The 22,161-nt window shown below is 44.8% G+C and overlaps 1 protein-coding gene across 3 annotated transcripts in view; it reads right to left on the bottom strand.

Moving 5' to 3' along the window:
• Positions 1 to 22,161, bottom strand: part of TNNI3K (TNNI3 interacting kinase) — a 340,568-nt gene that overhangs the window by 170,251 nt on the left and 148,156 nt on the right. For all 3 annotated transcript variants that reach the window (XM_078156719.1, XM_078156718.1, XM_020968575.2), the window contains exons 12-17: positions 16,360 to 16,446; positions 15,410 to 15,466; positions 14,173 to 14,265; positions 14,026 to 14,083; positions 13,712 to 13,906; positions 11,733 to 11,837 (exon numbers count right to left, since the gene is read on the bottom strand). In XM_078156719.1, coding sequence (XP_078012845.1) covers positions 11,733 to 11,837; positions 13,712 to 13,906; positions 14,026 to 14,083; positions 14,173 to 14,265; positions 15,410 to 15,466; positions 16,360 to 16,446 — 595 coding nt within the window. The remainder of the gene's footprint in view (positions 1 to 11,732; positions 11,838 to 13,711; positions 13,907 to 14,025; positions 14,084 to 14,172; positions 14,266 to 15,409; positions 15,467 to 16,359; positions 16,447 to 22,161) is intronic.

The following is a 22,161-nucleotide window of genomic DNA, read 5'->3' as shown; positions in this document are numbered from 1 at the left end:
ACTAGAAGCTGAAGAGATCAAGAAATTCCTCATGCAGATGATGTTACTTAAGATGAGTTCTAAATAATTCTAGAGATACTAATTTTAAAACTCAATAAGCATTTATAAAGTGTCTACTATATTCCAGGCACTGTGGTAGAGACTGGGGGCAGGTGAGAGAGACAGAAAAGACAAAGAAAAAAGATAGTCTCTGTCTTCAAGGGTCTTACATTCTATCTGGGATGCAGCATGTAAATAAATGTCTATATAAATTATATTCAAATGAAATACCAGGTGATTCTGTGTGGGAGGGCACTAGTAGCTAGAGGATCAGGAAAGGCTTAATATAGAAGGTGGTGCCTGAACCAAGTTTTCAAAAGAAATAACGGATTCAAAGAGACTACTGGGTACTATTCTTTGGACATGTCAATCTAGTGCCTTTCAGAAACACTAATTCCACTTTTAGAAGAAAAAAAAAGAGGAACAAAAAAGCCATAGCTCAAGTGAGCAACTTAAAAAAAAACACTATTATTGGCATTTCAGGGCTTACCGAACTGAGGGATGGACATGGTGAGTAGCTGCCCTTAAGCCCCATATTCAGTAAGCTGCCAAGAAGGAATTTGAAGTCAACCCAAGAAGAGGTTAATAAGAATCCAGTACTAAATCGTCTGCCCTTAAGGCCACCCATATCTCAAAAGAAGCATGCTTAGAATTTCATGCTCATTCTTCTATGGATTGGGAGGAGGGAAAACATGAAATTAGAAAAAGAATTAGAAGAAGCCTGTAATCAATTCTCTTCTTTAAAATTCCCAGAGTTCAGGTGGCTTGCCTGATGACTGTCTTTCAGGACCATGGACAGGAAAAGCCTATTAATCACATGCCCTTTTTCCAAAGAAAGGGTTTGCTTGATAATCCTCGGACCCTTAACTCACTATAGGTTTAATGAAAGGCAGCTGCTATTTTAGGATTTTTAAGGAGATTTTTTACACAGATGCAAACTCTCTCCTCTCTCTGTCTCTGTCTCTTTCTCACTGTCTCCTCCCCCTGCCCCCAACAACAAAGAACCAGATGGCAAGAAGGCCCTACATGATTTCATCTAGAGTACCATATCTGCTTTTGACAAAGTTTGGAGGGATAGTTAAAGCTATTAAATGAGGCTTAGTGTGACCCAAAACTACAGTTCTTTATGTGCCTAGTGCCACCCCCAAATGTGATTGATCTGCAGACCATCCTTCTTGGATAAAAGGCTCTAATAATTCAGGTTCTCACACTCTTTTCATTGCTGCAAAGGAATAGGGCAATTTGGAGGACGGGCTGTTTCTGGCCATACCGTGCAGAAATCACGCCACCTTTCCCCTTCAAATAGGAGAAAAGAAAGCCATAAAAAGAATCTAAATGATCCCCCCAATAACCACAGATCTGCCAGTTGGCTGCTAAGTGACTCACATTCAGAGACTTTCAGGTAATTTGGTGTCATTCAATGAATAAGAATGACATAAAATTTTGCTAGGGACTGTCTTTCTCTAAAGTGATCAAATTGCTTGCTTAGTACCCTTTCTTGGCACTCAGAATATCAGCGAGAAGAGGTAGGAAGAGACAAAATGACCTGTTTCACAATTGAGAAGCCTCAGAGAGAGAGAAATCAAGAGACTTGCTTATAGTTACACAAAGAGACTATGAAGGAAGATAATTGGTAAGACAATTTCCTGCAGGGATGCAGGAAGCTCACAGATTTGTAAGTAGGAGGAAAGTGGGAAGGGGGATCAAACATTTATCAAGCCCCTACTATGTGCTGGGCATTGTGCCAAGAGCTTTATAAATATCATCTCATTTGACCCTCATGATAACCCTGTGAGGTAGGTGCTGTTATGATCCCCATCTATAGCTGAGGAAACTGAGGCAGAGAGGTTAAAGGACTTGCCTGTGGTCTCCTAGTTAATATCTGAGGTTGGATTTGAACTCAAGTTTTCTTGACTTCAGGACCAGCGCTCTTTCCATTCCACCAACTAGCTTCCTCTGTGAGAGGGACTTAGAGATCATCTAATCCAACCCCTTCATTTTGCAAATGAAGAAACTGAAGCCCAGAGAATTTAAGGGAATTGCCAAAGGTCACACAGGTAGTAAACACCAGAGTCACAAGGCATCTGCCTATTTTTTCTCTCTGCTTGTAGTGGGGGGGGGGCAATGATCTTAACGGTAAATTACTTAAATGTTCTCCTTTAAAAGTGTTTTGTTTTTAATGGGGGAGGGAGAGGTCATTTAATCATAGCTCTAAAGCTAGGAGGGACTTCAAAGGCTAGCCCTTTCACTTCACAAAAACCGAGGCTCAGTGAGGTTAATTGTCTACCCAAGTTTATATACACAGTAAGCAGCAGAGGCCAGAGGAAGCCATCTCCAGAGCCAGTGATTTGCTGAGCGATATTGCTGTGCCCTGACGTGTTCTCAAAGGTGGAGAGGAGCTCAGGGGTTACAAAGACACACTTAGTGCTGAAGAGAAAGCCTCCCTGTCAACATACCTGAGACGGGGTAATGCAGGCTCTACTTGATGAGATCCAAAGGGGCGCAAGGTGCTGAGGCAGCCACTTCCACCTTCAGATGGTGCTAATTGTGAGGTATCGGGCTGGGGAAGGGAAGCTTCACGGCACGCGGCGCCGTTTGACCGCTTGGTCCTGTCTGTCCTCCAGCAGGAGAAAATGTGTGTGCCTTCCTTTCTGCAGCTGAGTGTATTGGGATGGCATGGAGTGTGCACATGAAGACGAACTCGCTGAGGCAGATCATCCCCCTGATCCAGGATGATTCACAGCTGGCAGCTATTCCGCCTGGCTCCAGCCCACCTTTCTAGGCTTCCTGCCTCATGAACTCCATGCTGCAGCAAAACCAGTGTATCTGCCCTTCTCAGTAAATAGCTTTCCATCTCCTGCCTCTCACAGATATTCCCATGCCTGGAATGCATTCTTACCTCACTTTTGTTTCTAAGAGATACTAGTTTGCTTCGAGGATCAGCTCAAATTCCTAAACCAGGCCTTTCCTGGAGGCAGCTCAGTTGAGGAGTAGAAAGAGCATGGACCTGGAGTCAGGAAGAACTGAGCTTAGGTCCAGCCTCAGACACTTCCTAGCCATGTGACCTTGGGCAAGTCATTTAACCTCTCTCTGCCTCAATTTTCTCAACTTTAAATAATGATAGTAATAGCATGTACTTCGCAGAGCTGTTGTAAGGATCAGATGAGTCAATATCTGTAAAGCGTTTAGCAAAGTCTCTGGAGTGTATTAGGTGCTATGTAAATGCTTGTCCTCTTCAATTTCCTCTCTATTACATTGTGTTTACTTTGGTTATTAAAAAAAAAAAAAGAATTTACATGTTGTGTGCCTCTCAACAGAATGTAAGCTCCTTAAGGTTGGTGACTATTGTAGACAAATAGCTAGCTAGCCAGCTGGCCAGATAGATATAGAACATTTAGTTAGCATGATTGAATTGAATTACAAATCATATTTTTGTTGATGATGTTGGTTAAGATGGCATCTTTTTGCCTATTTATGTGAGAAGCCTAAAGACAACAGCTGGTCCTTAAGAAGATGAAACTTTGAAAGTTTTTCTTGATTCTTTTTTGTTTTTATACTGTTACTTCTGCTCATTCTGCTCCCTTCACTCTGCATCAGATCATAAAGCTCTTCCCAGGTTTCTCTGAACACCATTCATTTCATCGTTTCTTATGACAAATAGTCCTCCGTCATATTCATGTCTCTTATTTTGTTCACCCATTCTCTGGTTGATGGCTAGCCCTTCATTTCCAGTTCTTTGCCACCACCAAAATGATCTGCTGTAAATGTGTTTATACACATAGGTCCTTGTGCTCTGTCTTTGATCTCTTTGGCCTATGGACCTAGAAGTAGTAACTTTTATCCTGTGCCATTGTTCCACAGTGGAAACACATCCCCCTTTAGAATGTGAGGTCCTGGAGGACCAGGACAGTTTTTACCTTTCCTTGAATTCCTAAGGCTTAGCACAATGCCTGATATTTAAGAAAAACAGATTCATTGGTTGAGTGACCCTCTGGCTGGGTTCCAAACTAGTTAAATACCTATTCTGGTTCTGAGCAATGATGGTCCTCTGAGAGTACATATAAGATAGGATTCCTGTTTCTGTACTCCCTCAGAGGGCTCTGTAGCCAAGTAATCCAGTTATTCTACAGATCTGAGTAACAAGAAGAATTTCCTAATGCTATCACAAAGAGAGATAGACCCATAGGGACCACCTTATTAAGTAAGGAGAGACTGACTATGGCAGACATCCAAAAAAAATGAAGTTATGGTCATGACTGGGAAACATACACACGGTAAAATAAGGGAGAAATGGAAGTGTTGGTAACATAAACCTGTTCTGTATAGGCTCACACTCCTGAGACACGAAAGCAGTGGCTGCATTGTCCCCAGAGAAGATTAACGCTGCTTGAAAAACCAGACCCTTTCATGGGTGATAGTGAGGACTTTAAAAGAAAAGCTATGAAAAGAACCAAGAAATTAACTAATTATCTGTATCATTTCTTGGAGGTCCAGCTACTGGAAATTAAATCAGCAGGACCAGAAACATTGGTCTTTTAAAATGGTTGCTCCTTTATTAATCCTAACCTCTCATTCCAGTTTTCTATTCTGAATATCCCAAGAGGATTCAGCTCTACCTCTTTCAGAACACATAATTGGAATGAATAAAGAGAGGCAGAAATAATGGACCAAGGAAAGTGTAAATGGTAACAAGTTTGCAATAACATCATTATCAAGAGGCTAGCAACTCAGAAGATTGTGGAGGGGCAGGGAACACCAGTTCCAGCCCCTTTAAAGAAATGAGGAAAGAAAAGAACTCAGTTGGGTGGGTGGGTGAGGGCTATAAGGGAGGCACAGACATCTTTGCTGACTTTTTCCAAAGCTGACAACTCAACACACATCATCAAGAAAAGGAGAAAGAAGCAATGTAAGGTGCCAGGAACACACCAACAAGTTAGAATTCGGCTGGGTCACACACACCCCCTCACACATTGCACAGAAAGCCAGTGGGGGAAAAAATGAAGCCATTCAAAGAAAATGCTCTGAGGAGATGTACTATGGCTACAGACAAGGAAAGTCCACATCCCTATAGGGAAAGTACATGAAGTGTAATGCCTCCTTGGCACTGGGGATTTTCAGGAGGAAAAATCAAAGAGGCAGCAAAATGGTCATAGGAAATAATTAGGGTGTGGTAGCTGGGGCATTGTTCCCAGGTGCCAGCATTTAAGGGGGGCATCCTTTTATGTGGTTAGAAACAAACCTAGTACCTAGTTATCAAGAATAGCTATATAATATAAGAAACTACAAAATGGTGGACGCCTCCTGTCCCTGAATGACACCATCCAGGTGAACTCCCAACCCCTGCCCTGATGGAGCAGAAGCTGCAAAGTGTCATAAGGCTATCTCCATAGAGCCCCCATTTCCCTCAAGTAAATTTGTTTTCACAAAGTTGATTTCTAGGTGCATGACATGCTGCTTGTCCCAGAGGGGCTTTGCAAAGTTTTCTCCAGGCCCGAAAAACAAGTTATGGACTTGATATAGTATGCGGTTTTTAAATTCCAACAAAAAAGCATTTAGTCAAAGGATCTTAAGGGAAGTGATGGGGGGGGGGAATGTAGGTATGAAGGGGCCCAGCAGTTCCAGATCTCAAACAATACTTTAAGGACATAACCATCACAGCTGTTTGGTGCAGGTGAAACCATTTGAAAGTGGATCAGTGGAACAGATTAGGTGAATAAATAAGAGGGCCCCCCCCACCAAAAAAAAGTGAACATAGCAGTATGGAGTTCAATAAATCTAAGGACACTAATGACTATGGGAGGATTTCCTAGTCAATACAGACTAATGGGAAACCTGGAAAGCAGGGTTGCAGATGTTAGATTTAAACCAACATCTTACCCCAGAAGCTACAAGCAGCTTTAAATGGATATCTGACCTGAATATAGACGGTTGTATCATTTTTAAAAGCAAAGGAGGAAAGAGATACTGTTCATCACTCTGGCCAGGGTAAGAATTTGTAACTAAATAGCGGATAGGCATTCTCAAAGGAGATTAAAATGGACAATTTCAATAACATAAAATTGAAAATCTGCACTAGCCAAATCAGAAAAGTCTTGGCCCTGTGATTATTTGCAAGTCATTTAGGGCCTGGAGCCTCAATGTCTTCATTTGTGAAATGAAATGGGAATAAGGGGACTGGCATTACCTACCTCCTAAAGCTCCTGGAAACCTCTAAATATTACCCAGGCTATTCATTATTATTATTGACAATGACTCACACATCTGTAGGCTGTTAACTATGTAGCTTACCTATATAGCTCCTACCTAGGAATCTATCTCTTTTAATAAATAGAAAGAAAAAGAAAAACATGAATGCAAAGGAACATCAGGAGAGAGTTTATACAGACTGAGTCATAGTAAGGAAGTGGAACTGGGGGAAAAGGAAAAAAAAACAACAACAAAAAACCCTCGTAACTATTACAGCATTGCAGATAGAAAGACCCAGACACTGCTCGCTGCCCCCAGTGGAAGGCTGGGTAGGCATAGTGACTGATCTTAGGCTTTAAGGAGAGTAGAGAAGGTGATCATCCTCATCTCCTGGGCAGTGGGGAGACAATGGCTGTGGCAAATCGCATATATTGACCGAATGGGTGGATGTCTAGTTTGTAATGTAGGAGGTGACACAAGCATTTCATGAGGTTGGACCTTTGAAAGCATTAGTGGAGATAATTAGTGATAATTAGTCAAGGCCCCCAGCCAAGCACACCCACAGGTGTTTTGGTGGGCTGACTTCTTCAAGTTCAGTAAGCTCATCAACGTCAGGGACTCGTGAGGCAAAAATTCTCCAAGTGTGAAAACTTATCAGGGAAGAGAAGAATTAAACAGGTTTTTATAACGGCAATTCAAGGAGCGTGTATGTGCAGCCAGAACTGCGCTGCCAGTGGGGCCGCTGGACCCACACCAGACCTGGGTCTCCAGGCCTGTGACTGGGGAGACATGGACTGTGGCCCTCTTATAGGAGAGCAGGTCCCTGAGGCAGCTCCAAGCATCCCTAGATTTCCCAAATGGAGCCTTTTTCAATCATTCCCTGTGTTCTTTGTCACTTTCTCAAATCATGACCGGATCCAGTGAACATTGCATCTTCTAAAACAGAATCATTTTCGCTCTTAACAGCTTTGTCTTTTAATTATCTGTCATTGGTCATCAGGAGGTCGGCTTTTCTAAATTGTCTCTAATTTTTTTATCTTTCACTTGTTATCAGGAGAGCTGAACATGCAAATAGAAATAGAAAAAAAAACAATCAGAAGGAATCTGTATTTATAGAAAGACTATTGGCATATAAAACCAAGAATCCACAAACTCTGAGTCAAGGACTGATAGACCCTGTAACTTCTCTGAGGGGCATGTAAAGACTTTACGGGGCGGTGCCATCCTCACTTTCCAGACTCCCCTTCACTTCTCTGCCAGACAGAATGGCACTCCTGTTACTGGCCCTCACACAGGAGAGTTGTCCCTTGATTGCATGGAATGCCCACCAGACTCATGCCTGGCTCTTCGATTCCCTGATTTCTTCGAAGCTCAGCTCAAATGTCAATGCCCACATTGGGCCTTTCCTGATTCCTCCATGGAGGCTGCCACGTAATGCCATAGAATGCTGGCCTGATGTTGTGTTCCAATCCAGCCTCAGATACTTGACAGCTGGGTGACCTTGGGAAAGTCACTCACCATATGCCTGCCTTAGTTTCTGCAACTGTAAAATGGGGATCATAATAGCAGATACCTCATAGGATTCTTGCGAAGATTAAATGAGAAAACAAAGTACAGAGTGCACTGTTTTGCCTCTATTTGCCCAGCCGCATGACCACAGAATTAGAGCTGTAAGAGGTCATGTGGACTGATTCCCCTTATTTTATCATTAAGGACCTGAAGTTCAGAGAATTAAGTGACTTGTCCAAAGCAGCCTCACTATAGAAATTTAAATGCAGGCCCCTGGATTTCACATCTGGCCATCATCCCCGACTCTTTGCTGAAGTCTGACACCCCCCCCCCACTGGAGCTTTGTGCTCTGCCCCTTTGGAAAGCAGGCTCTGGGGGGAAGCATTCATCTTCTCCCCAGAAGCATCCTGCAGCCTCCAGCCTGGCCACAGACCCCATAGCGTGTGGCCATGCTGCTGCCACCCCACCTGTCACAGCTGTCCCTCTCCACCTCCAGCAGGACCTTGACATCTGCCATTAGGATGCCGGTTCTGCAAGGTGAGCTCATGTGTTCTCTTACCTGAGACCAGTATTGTCTTTATAGAGAGACTCGTTGATTTTGAGAGATATCATGACCTGGCCGCCATTACCTAGGCCCCCATCACCAAGGGAGCACAGATTCAGTACCAGAAGGGACCTTAGAGGACAAGTCATCCAGCCTGCTGGTTTTCAGGATGTGGAAACTGAGTCCTGGAGTATTCCAAGTAACTTCCCCAAAGTCATACAGGTGTAAGTTAAGGTGCCAGACTTGAACCCAGGCCCATCTTTCCAAATTCGCCCCTCTAAGTTTGCACTGCAACACAGTGCCTCTAGTCTTCAGAGAGGAAATGGAACTTAGCAATCATTTAGCTCAACCCCATTTTACAGATGAGGAAAACAAGGCCCAGAGTTGTCAAGTGACTTGGCCCAGGTAGAAGGATAACATAAAGAGCCAGGATTGGACCTCTCTCTTCAGCCATTCTACATCTGGCTATCCTCATGTTACGTGGCAGATGTTTCCCGCTTTTTTTCCCCATCTTCCCCCTTATGACAGCTATGAACACCGAGTACCTCCAGAGGAGTGGTGCTCTCCTCTTGGGGTAGGGGAGAGGATCTCGGCCTTTCCCAGAGGACAGAAGAGGCCTGTCCCGGGCACACGGTGAAAGCTTTGGGCACAATTCAAAGGCATGCTGTGTGAGCCTCTGAGTGGGCACCAGCGTCCCTTTAAAACACGCCCAGTGCAAGAGGATGCCCATTCTCCAAATTGGGTGAAAAGCCATGGCTGCAGAAAATGCACCCTTATCTCTCCTGTGTCTGTATGCACCATGCGCAGCTGAGCAAGACCCCAGGGAGCACACCCGAAGCCGGAGACCACCCTTCACCAAGGGCTGATTTGGCTTCTGGGCTACATCTGCTTCCTGAGAGCCAGGAGTGAGGCACCAGGATGCTTGCAGGCAGGGAAAGCAGGGATTTTATTAAAATAAAGGTTTGACTCAGAAAAAGAGGCTGAGCAATCGAGGCCCCAGGAAAAGCAACCGTGAAGGGCCCAGAGAGGTTGAGTAATTGCCTATGGTCACACAGCCAGCAAGTGTCAGAGAAAGAATTTGAATCCAGCTCATTCTAAACCTTCCCCCACCCTGCCTTCTCTGCCATGTTTCCTCCCTGTCTTGTTCTAAATAGATAGGAGAAAGTTAAGTCCATTTATTATTAAATCAGAGACATGTCCAGGAACAGCGACAACATCGTCGGGTCATGGATGGAAGCAGGGAGGCCCTGGGAAAGTCCCTCGAGTTCTCTGTGGCCGAGGCAATGGTCTAAGGCTGAGTTACAGAGAAGGTCCATGCCAGCGCTGTCAGAGGGCTTTTCCTTCCCTAGGAGCTCTCTGCATCAGTAAGACAAATGGATGATGATAGTAATGACAACAGCAGCCAGAGTTTACACAGCACCTACTCTGTGCAGCCACTGTGAGGAACACTTTCCAGATTTCTCATTTGATGCTCACAGCAGCGCTGCCAGGCAGATGCTATTATGATGCCCATTTTACAGCTGGGGAAACAGAGGCAAGCTCAGGTGAAGTGGCTCGTGCTAGTGTCTGAGGCAGGATTTAGCACTCTGTGCACTGCAGCACCCCAGGTGGACTCTCTTCCAATACCCAAGTGTTCTTACGTGGGCCCCAACGTCCAGGGACCTTTAGGGATGTAGGAGAGTCTGGTCTCTACGGCCTTTCCCAACCTCTGCTTTCATGCTTGATTCAGCCTGTTTGAAGGGTGGGGGCCACACGGCATGCCTTCTATCCTGGCATTCAAGGCCCACCACTGCCTTCCCCTATTGCCCATTTCCTAACTTACTTCCTGTAGCTTCCCCCTTCGGGCTCTAGCCTCAAGCCACCCCAGGCTGCCCATCCCCCCACAAGTATTCCATGGTTTCCTATCTCCTTGACTTTGTCTCCACCTCTCCCTCTGGCAGAAGGGAGGAGGGTTCAGCGATGGTACTGAGTTTGACTCGGAAGGCTGGGGCTTCCATCTCAGCTGTCCCTGTCCTCAGAGGATGACTGGAGGCTCCCTGAGGGCAGGGACCTCAACATCTCCAGCACACTGCTGCCTGCTCTGCTAGAGCGTGGGTTTTGTGGCGCCATGCCCGATGTAGGATCAAACATAAGGAAAGGAGAATGTGGAGGACAAGCCCCACTCTCAGCCCTGCTGAGGCTCACATCCAGGCAAACATCAGGTCTTGGGCATCGTCAGGCGCCATGTTGATGGTGCCTCTTCTGGTACGACAGAAGCCAAGAGCCAAGCAGGTCCACCCCGCTCCCCCAGCCCCTTCGGACCCCAGGCCTGAGGCCCAGTTCGCTCCTGCAGCCCAGGGCCCAGGCTGAGGCTTGGACTGGGCCGTTGTCTATGATGATTTTATGTTTCTTAAACATCTAATGCGCATAAGATTGTGCTAAGTATTAGGTTCCTATCAGTCTTGGTTTTATGTACCACCAATGAAGTTTTTGAGCATCGTGCCCCTGACCCCATTTTCCCCATAAGTGCTGTGGGGTTTTTTGGGGGGATATTTTTGCATAGTTTGTGCCTTAGGGGAATGCACCTATCTTGGGCTATGGTGAGCTGGCTCTGTTTCCTTAAGCACCCCCAGTAGATACGTAAACATTTGTTTATGGAGAGATGAATGAATGAACGATGAATGAGTAAACAGTCCCAGCCTAGATCATGGAAAACCTAGTAATGCTTTCCACACTGTGTCTGTCATCTCCCGGTGAAACCCTACTTCTGAGAGAAGGAGCAGTGGGTGAGCACTTCCTTCAGGAAGTCTTCCCTAATTACCTCAGGCAGCGCCAGCCCTTCATCTGTTCTGCCTCCATGAGCGCTGGCTCTGCACCTCTCTGGTGTCCAGAGAAGGTGTTGTCTGCTGGATTATGGGCTCCTTGAGGGTGGAGACCCTGTAGGGCTGTCTCATCTTTCTTTTTCCTCAGGTTCCTGCCCATCTGGCCCCTGGCCAGCCTAGGCTGGTAAAGGGTTAATAACAGGCTTTCAGAAAAGAAAACAGAAGTATGCAAGACACATTTTCCAGTTTAATCTGCATTATTATCCTTTCTCCATCACTTTCTAGTCTAAGCAATCAGCAAAACAATACACTAACCCTGTCTATGACTGAGGTGAAAATGCTCCCGTTAATCCCTACAGCCCATACTTGGACTGGGATCATTTTAGGCCTGGTCCCCCCTGCAGAAGGTCTCCTGCCTGGCGCATACTGAATTGAATGAAAACAATCGTGCCTTCCTGGCTTCCTACATAGAGTCCTGTGCCCCCGTCCCTATGACTATGGACTGATTTAAAAGCACCATGATGAGAATGGTCAGAATGGGGCAGGCATGCACTGACAAGTTTTTTCCTCTTAAGTTATTCCTCCTCAATTGGTCAGCACGCTCCTGGCTTGACACAGTTTTCTGGACCTTGCAGTCCCCAAGAAAGACAGACCTGTTTAAGTCACGGTGGATGATGGGCTGGGTCAGATTGTGCAGGTACTCCATGCCTTTGGCCACGTCCACAGCAATGATCAATTTCGACTGTAAGTCCAAAGTCCTAGAAAGGAATGGGGATAGTAAGGAGACCAAACCGGCAGAAGCCAAACGCACATATTCCAAAAAGTGGACGATGGATATTAGCTTGCTTTTGTCCTGTGAGTTTCCCACAGTGGTATGGAAGCTCCTGGGGAGGCTGGGAATTTAGATTTTTGGTCTTTATGTGTGTGGAGGCTAGAACAATGCCTGGGAGACACAGAGTACTTCATATTTCCTCAATTAAATCGGACATTTCTGATTCTGTATTTCTTTCTCTCCCTCCTCTCTGGCTGAATATATATCATGTAAACTATAAAACGTTGTACACATGAATATACACATGGACGTGTATATCTACAAATCAATGCACGTGCATGCACTTATATGTATAGACACTTGACATTCTATCCTATTTTGTCATATCACATTCCATTCTATTCTTTCCTTTATTGTGTGGTATAAGATAAGCCAGATCTGTGACTTCATCAGCGTAGGTTCACCCTCTGCCCTTGGAGGCCGCAGCCATGAGCCTACAGCTTGTCATCTTAGAAGGCTGGCAAGAGACCTGGACAGTGAAGGGTCCTGTTCAGGGTCGGGCCTTGAACCCAGATCTTCTTGCCCTTTAGGTGAGCATTTATCACCTGGCCTATGGTGTCTCCCTTATGTCAATCTATGCACATAAAATATCATATATATTAGAATATGTAATATTATATATATATATGTGTATATATATATATATACACACACACACATATATGCATACATATATGGATTTGACTTACAGATTCTCAACTGAAAGGGATCTTAGGTGTCTCCCAGACTGACCCTTTTTGTTTCAAATGCAAGGAAACTGAGGTCCAAGGGGCTGGAGAAAGGTCATACAATCAGTACCTGGTGGAGGCAGAAGGTAACCCCCAGTTACCAGGTCAGAAATGGGGCATTTTCCCGTCCATCTAAAGAGGGGTGGGTTCACCTTTTAAATCAGATCATATATCATTTTGGATTGACTCTCATCTGAGCCTCTCTTGAAAAATGTTCTGGTCTAGAATGTTCTAGCTCATACAATGATAGCTGGAAGGTAACACAAATCCAGAAAGGAACTCTATGTAGCATCTGGTCCAATCTCTCCAGCTCCCTCTTTGGGAAGTAAAGTCACCAGCCTGGGGTCACACGGCAGCAAATCCGCCTGCTTTTATAGGAGACAGTATCAACAGGAAAAAATGAACTGGAAGCCTGGACTGGGGTGGAGGTGGGGGGAAGATTTCTGGAGAGGAGATTCTTTTTCAGTCATGACACGCATAAATTTCAACAGACTATTCAAAATTAGATTTAAGCAGGGACATTATTTTTTTTCCCCCACAGACATTGTGATCTCTAATAGTTATTCTATTCACTGGTCATATAGATCTACTTTATTGGTCTGTCAAATGCAGCTAATTATTACAGGCTTTAATTAACAGCTTCCAAATCCCAGGCATTTGTTACCTGCAGCTGGGAAGCATACAGAAGGTACAGTTATTTTTATCCATTAAAAAACATCAGCAAGGGGCACACTGATGAGATATTGGTGTGTTTGGCACAACCAGGCAGTCAAAGAAAAGACAGAATCCCCCAAATACATTCTGCTTGGCTTTGTAGAGATGGAGCCCTAATGAAGTTTTCTTTTTCAGTTTGGATCCGTGGCTTCGTTAGTTTAGGGAGCTTGCTCCCCGCATTTATGTGGGTGAAGTCTGTGCCTACAGTCTAGGAGAGTTTCCCAGCGCCCCGGGGCACTGGAGACTTGTCCATGACTGTCTGGCCAGGGCCGGGATCCAGCTCCTCTGGACAAGCAAGGCCGGCCGCTGTGCCCTCACCCAAACTGCCGTGTTATGCATTAGAGCTAAGGTCCCGTACCTCTTCTGCTCATGGAGGAGAGAGAACAGGGACCCCCCTGAGATGTACTGAGTGACGATGGCGAACTGGCTGGGGTCGTTCAGGCAGGCTCCAACAAACTGGATCACGCAGGGGTGCTTGAGTCGGCAAAGAATGGACACCTCTCTGCAGAACATGTCCACGTCGGACTTGGAGCAGTAAGTGTGGGCCCGATAGCTGAAGAACAGCAGCATTAGAGAAGTGTCAACAACGAGAGGATAAACGGCTTCTGCTGGAAGTTGTGTATTAAAATGAACTTGAGACTCGATGCCGCCAGGTTCCATCTTCTGCCTTACCGTTTGATCGCCACGATTTTGTTCCTGCATCTCCCTTTGTAGACTTTTCCGAAAGACCCTAAAACGATTTGAGCCAATAAGCAAAGGCACATTTCCTGAGGTTATTGAACTTCTCAGACAGTCCCTTTCTCCGCTCCCCCACATTACCTGAGCCGATAATTTCATGGAACTCAATCTCTGAGAGCTGAAGATGGAAATGGGAAGGCAGCCCTGCTCGCAGGAGGAGGACATCTGCCTTTTCTGCAAATGGAAAACATTTTCCTCTATGTAAAGGGCATTTTTAAAGAATACACACACACACACACACACACACACACACACACACACACACACACACACACACACACACTCTTCACCAAGACTGTTCTCCAGCCACAATCAATTTCAGGACCATAAATTGTTTGACTTGTAATCCCTCTTTGCATAGGAACCCACAACAAACCCCAACACTTCGAGCAAATCTGCAGCGCTATTACTGCCTAGGGACTTGGAGTACCAAAACTTTATGGCAGATGAAGACTGTCCCATGAGGCCATTTTTACCAGGCCACTTGAGCAGTGCATAAAAAATCCTTCTTCTGGAGAAATAGTGCCCTGTCCTCTATCTTTGACATTTCCTGTCTGGGCTTAAGTATTTTTTCTTTCTTTCTTTCTTTCTTTTGTTTCTCCCTGATGAGATCCCACACCAGCTTGCCTGTATTGCCTGCCAGCCCTGAGGGGCTGCTGTAAGGTGACCCAAAGTAGTCTCTTGTCTAGTCAACCAAGAGGCCTCTCGTAACAAGATAGTCTGAATAAGTCTGAATATTCACAGGACTCAGAGGCATGGTCATTCAGTGACATGTGGGCACTCACAGGAATCCAAAGTTGGGCAATGCGAGTGTTTGAAAACCTCAAATCTGGAAATAGAACTTTGCAGTCTGGTTTGTTCTTCTCTGATCTTTTAAAAATACCTTGCCCAATTCACTGGCATTCATTCCTTCAGACCGCACCCCAGCTCAATAATTGTTTTTAATATTTAAAAAACCTCTATGTTATAGCCTACCCAGCCCGCAACCCCTCCCCTATCCAAGAATAGGTAGAATTTTTCTAGTTTTCTTGAGAATAGGAGATCCAGAAGAAGTAAGTAGATAACTAAAGGGGTGTATAATCTCTTGAGAGAGGCAAGCAAAATCCCCATGATGATCACCTGTGTGTGAGTTGTGAGGCTGCAGGCCCACATGTCTATGCAGTTACACTGATTATTTCCCTGTGGTCTTGAAAACATCTTTTACACTGCTCATTTACTTACAATGTTTTAAACGGTTAAATGTCAGTAGAAAATGATTATGTGGTCATGTGAAAAAAAAAAAGGAATCTGGGTTTGCCCATTAAAGAATTTAAAGTACCTTTTGTCATGCTTTTAATCTTCCCCAAAGGTGATGGAACGGAAACATAGGAGCCATCTGAAATCAAAGAGTGATGCGGTTGAGAAGCTGAGAAGAGAGTCCAACTTCCTCCTTGGGAAGGACAGAAACATGGGCACATGCGCACACAGGTGCTCGTGCACAAACATACACACATGCATGCCCATGCACACACAAACATGCATGTCCATGCACACACACACATACACGTGCACATCCATGCACACACACATTTTTTCCTGAATACTGAACAAAAGAATTTAGTTAGAAAAGCAAAATAGGATTCTTACTTTAGGTCCATTTTCTCCCCTTAGACAGTGAGTCTGAACATCAGGCAATTAGAGAGTAAGAGGGAAAAGTGAGAAAATGGAGTTTCTTCAGCCCATAGGCCTTCTCTTTTTGTTTGCCTTGTTCTTTTGTCATGGGCCCCCTGGGAAGTTTAGGCACCGACCCCTTTTCAGAATGAATAAAATGAGGTACCTAAGATCAATTATATTGAAATAAAAAGGATTCAACTTTTCCCATCCAAGTTCACAGACCTCCTGGAATCTATGCAACACTCCAGGATCCCGAGGCTTTAGGTTAAGAACCCTGATGGCAGGCTGACTCTGCATTAGATTTGGGGGATGCTCTGCTAAGCTTTAATTGAATATGGAAATGGTTCACCATTCATCTGGGCCTCCACCCTCCTATAGGAACTTCATGAAAATCCTAAACTTTGTGGAATTGGGGTTTAGTAAGTAAAACAACAGCATCCACAACAAAACCATTCCGTGCCCTGTCGATGTGAACTTTCTGAATATGAAGCAAGCACGTCCCTTTCATCCCCATTCTTCTCCTCCCCACGCCCTCAAATAGCAAGGGTCTTTATTCCCCTTTAAGAAGGATGTTCAGTAAAGAAGAGTATACTTGTGATCAGAAATTCACTGTACCTCCTCCTGGCTGAGAATATTCATTACAGGGCAATTCATCCTGAGGCCTCTTGTAATGTTTCAGGAGCGTGACGATGGCGTCGTGCCCTTTAGGGAAAGACCAAAAAGACATTGGGGAGATATTTTCGTGCTCTTTTATTCTTCCCACTTACAAAAAAGACCCACCACAGCTAATTATCCAAAAGGAGGAGATTTCAGCCTCAGACTGTGGGCCCCTTGCAGACCTTGCCAAGGTAGCTGTAAGATGAGCAAAAGACCATTCCAAAAGTGGAAAACGTCAGAAAAGTAAAGGCAGAGACACCCATCCATCACCAAAGATACACAGCCCAGCATGAGGCCATTCCATTAATTCAGAATTTGTAATGACTCATTCAGAGTTTGGGCTGAAGTCTATGCACTCGTCAAAGTCTGTCATTAGACAGAGGGTAAATTAATAACATAAATAAGATTTGCAGGATGGAAGATTCCAGAACAAACTTTTACAAAAGTTTTTCAGCATCAGACAATGAAAGCAAAAAGGGGGTTTGGCGGGGGCAGATGAGTAGAAAAAAACAAAGTTTTGTGATGGGGATCGTGAACACCAGTAGTAAACTTGAATTAAGGGCCAAATGCATGCTACCCTATATTTCTTAGCTCACTATCAAAATCTCCTGTTAGAGTGTCTGCTGCATCCAGGCACATGCTGGTAAATGTTTAACAACCAGCTCTCTGTAAAAAGAGCAGGAATATCCCCCACTTTTAAGTTTAGTTTGTATTATTAACATTTTCTCCATCATTTTCCCAAGTCTAGACAATCAACCAAATAACAAAACAAAACCTTGATTTATAGCTTTTGCTGATTTTTGAGGTGTAAATGCTCACACTCAAAATTTAACAATTGGCTTTTGTAAGCTGGTAAGAACTGTTGTATCTATTCTTGGTTCTTTTGGTGGGCCAACCATCTCCTGTTCCTTTAATAATCCTGGTATGACAGTCTCTAGCCACATCATCATCCACCTGGAATGCCTTTCTTCATTCTCCTTACCAACCACAAATGAGGTCATTGAAACCCCTTCTCCCCACGGTGTCTGTTATTGCCGAAAAATCAAGCAATTCCTCCCTCGTGGTGAGAATCTGGTTCAGCATACCCATGTCCACCTTCACTTCCTCCACCTTTGGACATTAAGTCAAGCCAAAAATATATTTGCTATTCTCCTTTTAGCAGAAAGAGAACTCCTACAGATAAAGGGATCATTTCTTTCTCCACAGCCTCGGGGGGCCGCACCAGGCCTGGAATGCTTGCTAAGCTCCTCATCTGGTCCTTCTTTCAGTGGAGGTGGCCTTTAGGGTCCTTACTTGGAAATGCTGGAGGGACTCAGGGCTTAGGAGCAGCTGAGCCAGAACTCAGTGTGAGTGTACATAGAAAAGGGGGCGATTCACCTCTGAGTTCCCAAACTTTACTTTTACTTGAAGTGCTATATGGTTGCAAGCTATTATTATTACACACACATAGATGTATATGTATACATACAATGTGTGTATACTTTCTATTGTATATATGTATTATTATTATACTTCAGTGCATTCAATTGCCCTCAGCCGCTCTGCTTAGCTTTCTCCTCCTCTGTCATCACCATGGCCCAGGTACTCCTGGCTCCACCCCGTCTCTCAGCTTTCTTTTGTGTTTTATCTTCTCCCGTTAGATTGTAAGCTCCTTGAGGGTAGAATGCACCTTTTGCCTCTTTGCAGTCTCATGACTCAGCAGTTTCTGGCACACAGTAGGAACTTCATAAATGCTTCTTGACTGACTGGTCAATTCTTGGAGCCCTAAGAAATGCACCTGAGGGGAGCGAGATAGAGTCCTCGAAGCAGACAGAAGGATTCCCAAGGCCAGGAGGTAGGGAGCACCTCACTGGCTCCACGCATTTTCTAAGAGAGAGTGAGGCTGATGACTTGGTGCAGCTCTGCCTCACTCCAGTCCAATTCACTCCAAGTCAGGACGTCACCGTGATGGTCACGCGTCCTCTTGGAAAATGAAGGTCGAACAACAACAATAGCACTTCCTGCCTGTATATCTGACTCTTTTTGTGACCTCCAATCTCACATCTCTAAATGCCTTTCTGACATTCAGAGCTGGATGTCTAGTGGACAGCTTGAACTCAACCTGTCTGAACCTGGACTCATTAGCTTCTCCCACTAAATCCTTTCCCCTGGTATCTTCTGTACCACTCTTGAAGACAACACCATCTTCGCATCCCTCAATCTTAAAGACAAGGTGTCATTTTCAGCTCTTCACTCTTTCACAATCCCCCCATCTTCACATCTGATCTATTGTCAAGGATTGTCTGCAATGTTTCTACAATACACTCCTCTGATGCTGCCCCCATCCTGGAGCAGAACCTCATGACATCATGCCTGGATTATTACAGTAGCTGGGGTGTGTGTGTGTGTGTCTGTGTGTGTGTGTGTGTGTGTGTGTGTGTGTGTGTGTGTGTGTGTGCATGTGGGGTCTGCCTGCCTTAAGTGTCTCCTCACTCCCGCCCATCCTCCACTCAGCCACTAAAGTGATTTGGACCTACCTAAAGCATAGGTTCAATCATGTCACATATACTTCCTTCTACCCCCTCAATCAACTCCAGTGGTTCCCTATTGCCTCTACAATCGAATACCAAATGCTCTGCTGGGCATTCGAAGCCCTTCATAGCTTGGCCCCTTCCCACCTGCCCACCTTTCCAGTCTTTGAACCCTCTGCTCCCCACACTTCCCCTCCAGTCTCCTGGCTGCTCCCCACTCTGGGCATTTTCTCCGGCCATCCTATAACCCTTATCACCACCTCCTGGTCTCTTTGACTTCCTTTAAGTCCCAGCTAAATTCCTGACTTCTACAATAACAGCTAGCTGGCATTTACGTAGCGCATACTACATGAAAGGCACTGTGTTCTCAGCTTCACAATTACTATCTCGTTGGCTCCTTACAACAATCCTGAGAGGCAGGTGCTATTGTTATGCCCATTTTACAGATGAGGAAACTGAGGCGATTAGCAGTGAAGTGACTTCCCAGGGTCACATAGCTGGGAAGTGTTTGACGCTGATTTGGATGCAGGTCTTCCTGACTCCTGGCCAAAGCACCATCTCGCTGACCCATCCAGGAAGCCTATCCCACTCCTTATTAATTCCAGGGCCTTCCCTCTGGGAATCGTGGCCTGTCTCTACTACATACGCTTTTCTTTGTCTGTATGTGTCTGCCTGCTGTCTCCCCTGTTAGACTGAAAGCTCTTCGAAGACAGGGCCTGACTTTTGCCTCCGTAAGTGGCCCCAGGGCTTAGCACAGTGTCTGGCATGCAGTAAGCATCTGATTAATAATAAAAATAATAAACTACTATTACTACTAAATATCTAGCTAATCTTTTAAATATTTTCAAATTTGCAAAATATTTTACAAATATTATCTCATTTGATCCTCACAACATCCCTGGGAGGTACTATTATCACAATTTTACACATGTAGAAACTGAGGCAGACAATCCTTAAGTGACTTGCCCAGAGTCATAAAGTTAGTGTCTGAGACTGGATTTGAACTCAGGTCGTCCTGACTCCAGATCTGGCACTCTATCTACTGTGAAAACTGCCAATAATTGCTTGTTGATTGGCTAACCGATTATATACTCTTCCCCTCGGATCAATAAGTTCCTGACAGGACCATCTAGCAGACTTTGTAGCATACACTAAGTGCTTAATGGAGGCTTGCTGAATGGTCAAGTGCAGAGTTGACTAAGCTTAAATATAGGAAAGCACTTGCTGGCAGGTGGAGCCCTCCCCCCCCCACACCGCCCTCGGGTGGGGAGGATGGACTTAAGGCCCACCGTTGTCTTCCATTGTTGGAAGTCTTCAGCCCTAACTCTGGGGTAGGATGACCCCTCAGCAGTGCTGTGCTGAATGGATGGAAAGGCGGGGCCCAGTGAAGGACTACCTAGGGGGCCTCGGAGGCCTGTCCCCAGTCCTTGGGCTGCCACCCCCTCCGGCCTTCTCTGGAATCAGCTCCCAGGCCACAACCTCATGGCTGAAGAGATTAACCGCCCCCTGGGCTGATGCCTTCAGTTTTACACATCAAGGACTCCAGGCACAGACTAGCAAAATAATTTTTTTCCAAGTCACAAGAGCAGTAAACAACAGAGATGAATTTGAAATCAGTTCCTCTGACTCTAGAGCAAATGCACTTGTCACCGTAGTGAACATTTATTTATATGGTGTTTTGGAGTTTTCAAAATACCTTACATATGATATTGTATATATCATAATATACATACATTATTTAAAAAAAACACTTAGCACTGTGCCCAGCACATAGTAGGTGCTATATACTCGTTCCCTTCCTTTATCTCATCAGTTAATAACATCTACCAATATTATGATTATCCCCATTTTACAGATGAAGAAAGTGAGGCACAGAAGGGTGACTTCCCTACGTTGCCATAGCTAGTGTTTGCGGCTGGATTTGAACTTAGATCTTTATGATGCCAACACTCTTTTCCCGGTGCCACCATGCTATTGACACAGAAATTCCCTTAGGAAGACTGAGAGGTTATGGGATTTGCTGGTGGTAGGGTCACACAGTCAGCAGGTTTCAGAGGCAAGGCTTTTGGTCGTCCTAACTCTAAAATTGGCCCTCTAGGCACTACTACTATCAGGGTTTGCTAATGGCTCATTGGGATGTTAATATTTTTCCAAGGCCAGAGATCCCCCTTCATGCTATTATTCCTCTTCCCCCATGAAGGCCACCTGCATAGGAAGAAGAAAAAATCATCAGAAGCTACAATATGTGTACCCAGTTAAGTCCCCTCCCCCCACCCCTCCTGCCCACCTGCACTTTTTTTTTTTGATGTAGTGAGGCTGCCAGGCTCACAGGCCTCCTCCACGGGTCCCTGGTGCCACCTTCACATGGCCCAAGTGAGCCAGTGATCACACTTGGATCACACCTTTCATCTCAACAGCTCTCTTGGCTCTACTTGCTTGGAGCAGCTGTAATTTCCTGCCAACACAGCGGCCCCATTGGCTGCCATTTTTCTCCAGGATGCTTTTCATCATGAATCTAATGAGTGTATAGATCCTGGTTGTGGAGAAGCTTGAGGCTGTCAGGGAAATGCGTGGAGGGCTGGCTCACTGGATTTCCCACCTCCTGCTCAGTGCCTGCTGAGGCTGAGGCAGCAGCCTGAAACATGCTACATCTTCACTTGCCAAGACTGTGAATCCAACTGGGATAAGCCTTTCAAGTGCCTTTGGGAAGAACCTTAGAGGACCTGGGGTTAATGACCCAATACTCAACTCTGAGGGATTAAGAGGAGAGTTTCCTGGTTGGAGATCAGGAATGGGCTGGTTAAGCTAAAATGGCAATTACGGAGAAATTGAGAGAGCCCAGGATATACTAATGGAACACCTGCCCAGAGGTCATTCAAAGTCTGATAAAGCAATAAAGTAGTTGGCTTTGTCAAGCAGTTAGTGTTTGTGTTCAAGTATCTTACAAAAGTCCAGTACTGATGTAATGAGTTTTAATGCATGCTGAACAATGATGTTCATTTCCACAGCACAAGTCTTTTGAATATCTCAGTGTTTTGTAAAATGTTAATACACTGCCAGAAGCGGAGTCGGGGAATAGATTGTTGGACTTACAATTTGAAAGATTTGGGTCAAAATTACAATGAATCCATCAAGAAACATATTTTCTTTTTTAAAAAATTAAAATTATTTAAAAAAATATTAACAAGTATTTATTTTCTTGCCCTCCTATATCCTCCTCCTGTTGAAAAATAAAAGGAAAAACATCCCC

The sequence above is a fragment of the Phascolarctos cinereus genome, unplaced genomic scaffold, assembly GCF_003287225.1.
Source record: "Phascolarctos cinereus isolate Bilbo 61053 unplaced genomic scaffold, phaCin_HiC Scaffold_5;HRSCAF=322, whole genome shotgun sequence".
NCBI classification, from domain to species: domain Eukaryota; kingdom Metazoa; phylum Chordata; class Mammalia; order Diprotodontia; family Phascolarctidae; genus Phascolarctos; species Phascolarctos cinereus.
Note: the sequence above shows the minus strand (reverse complement) of the source record. Positions and strands in the feature narration are given on the sequence as shown.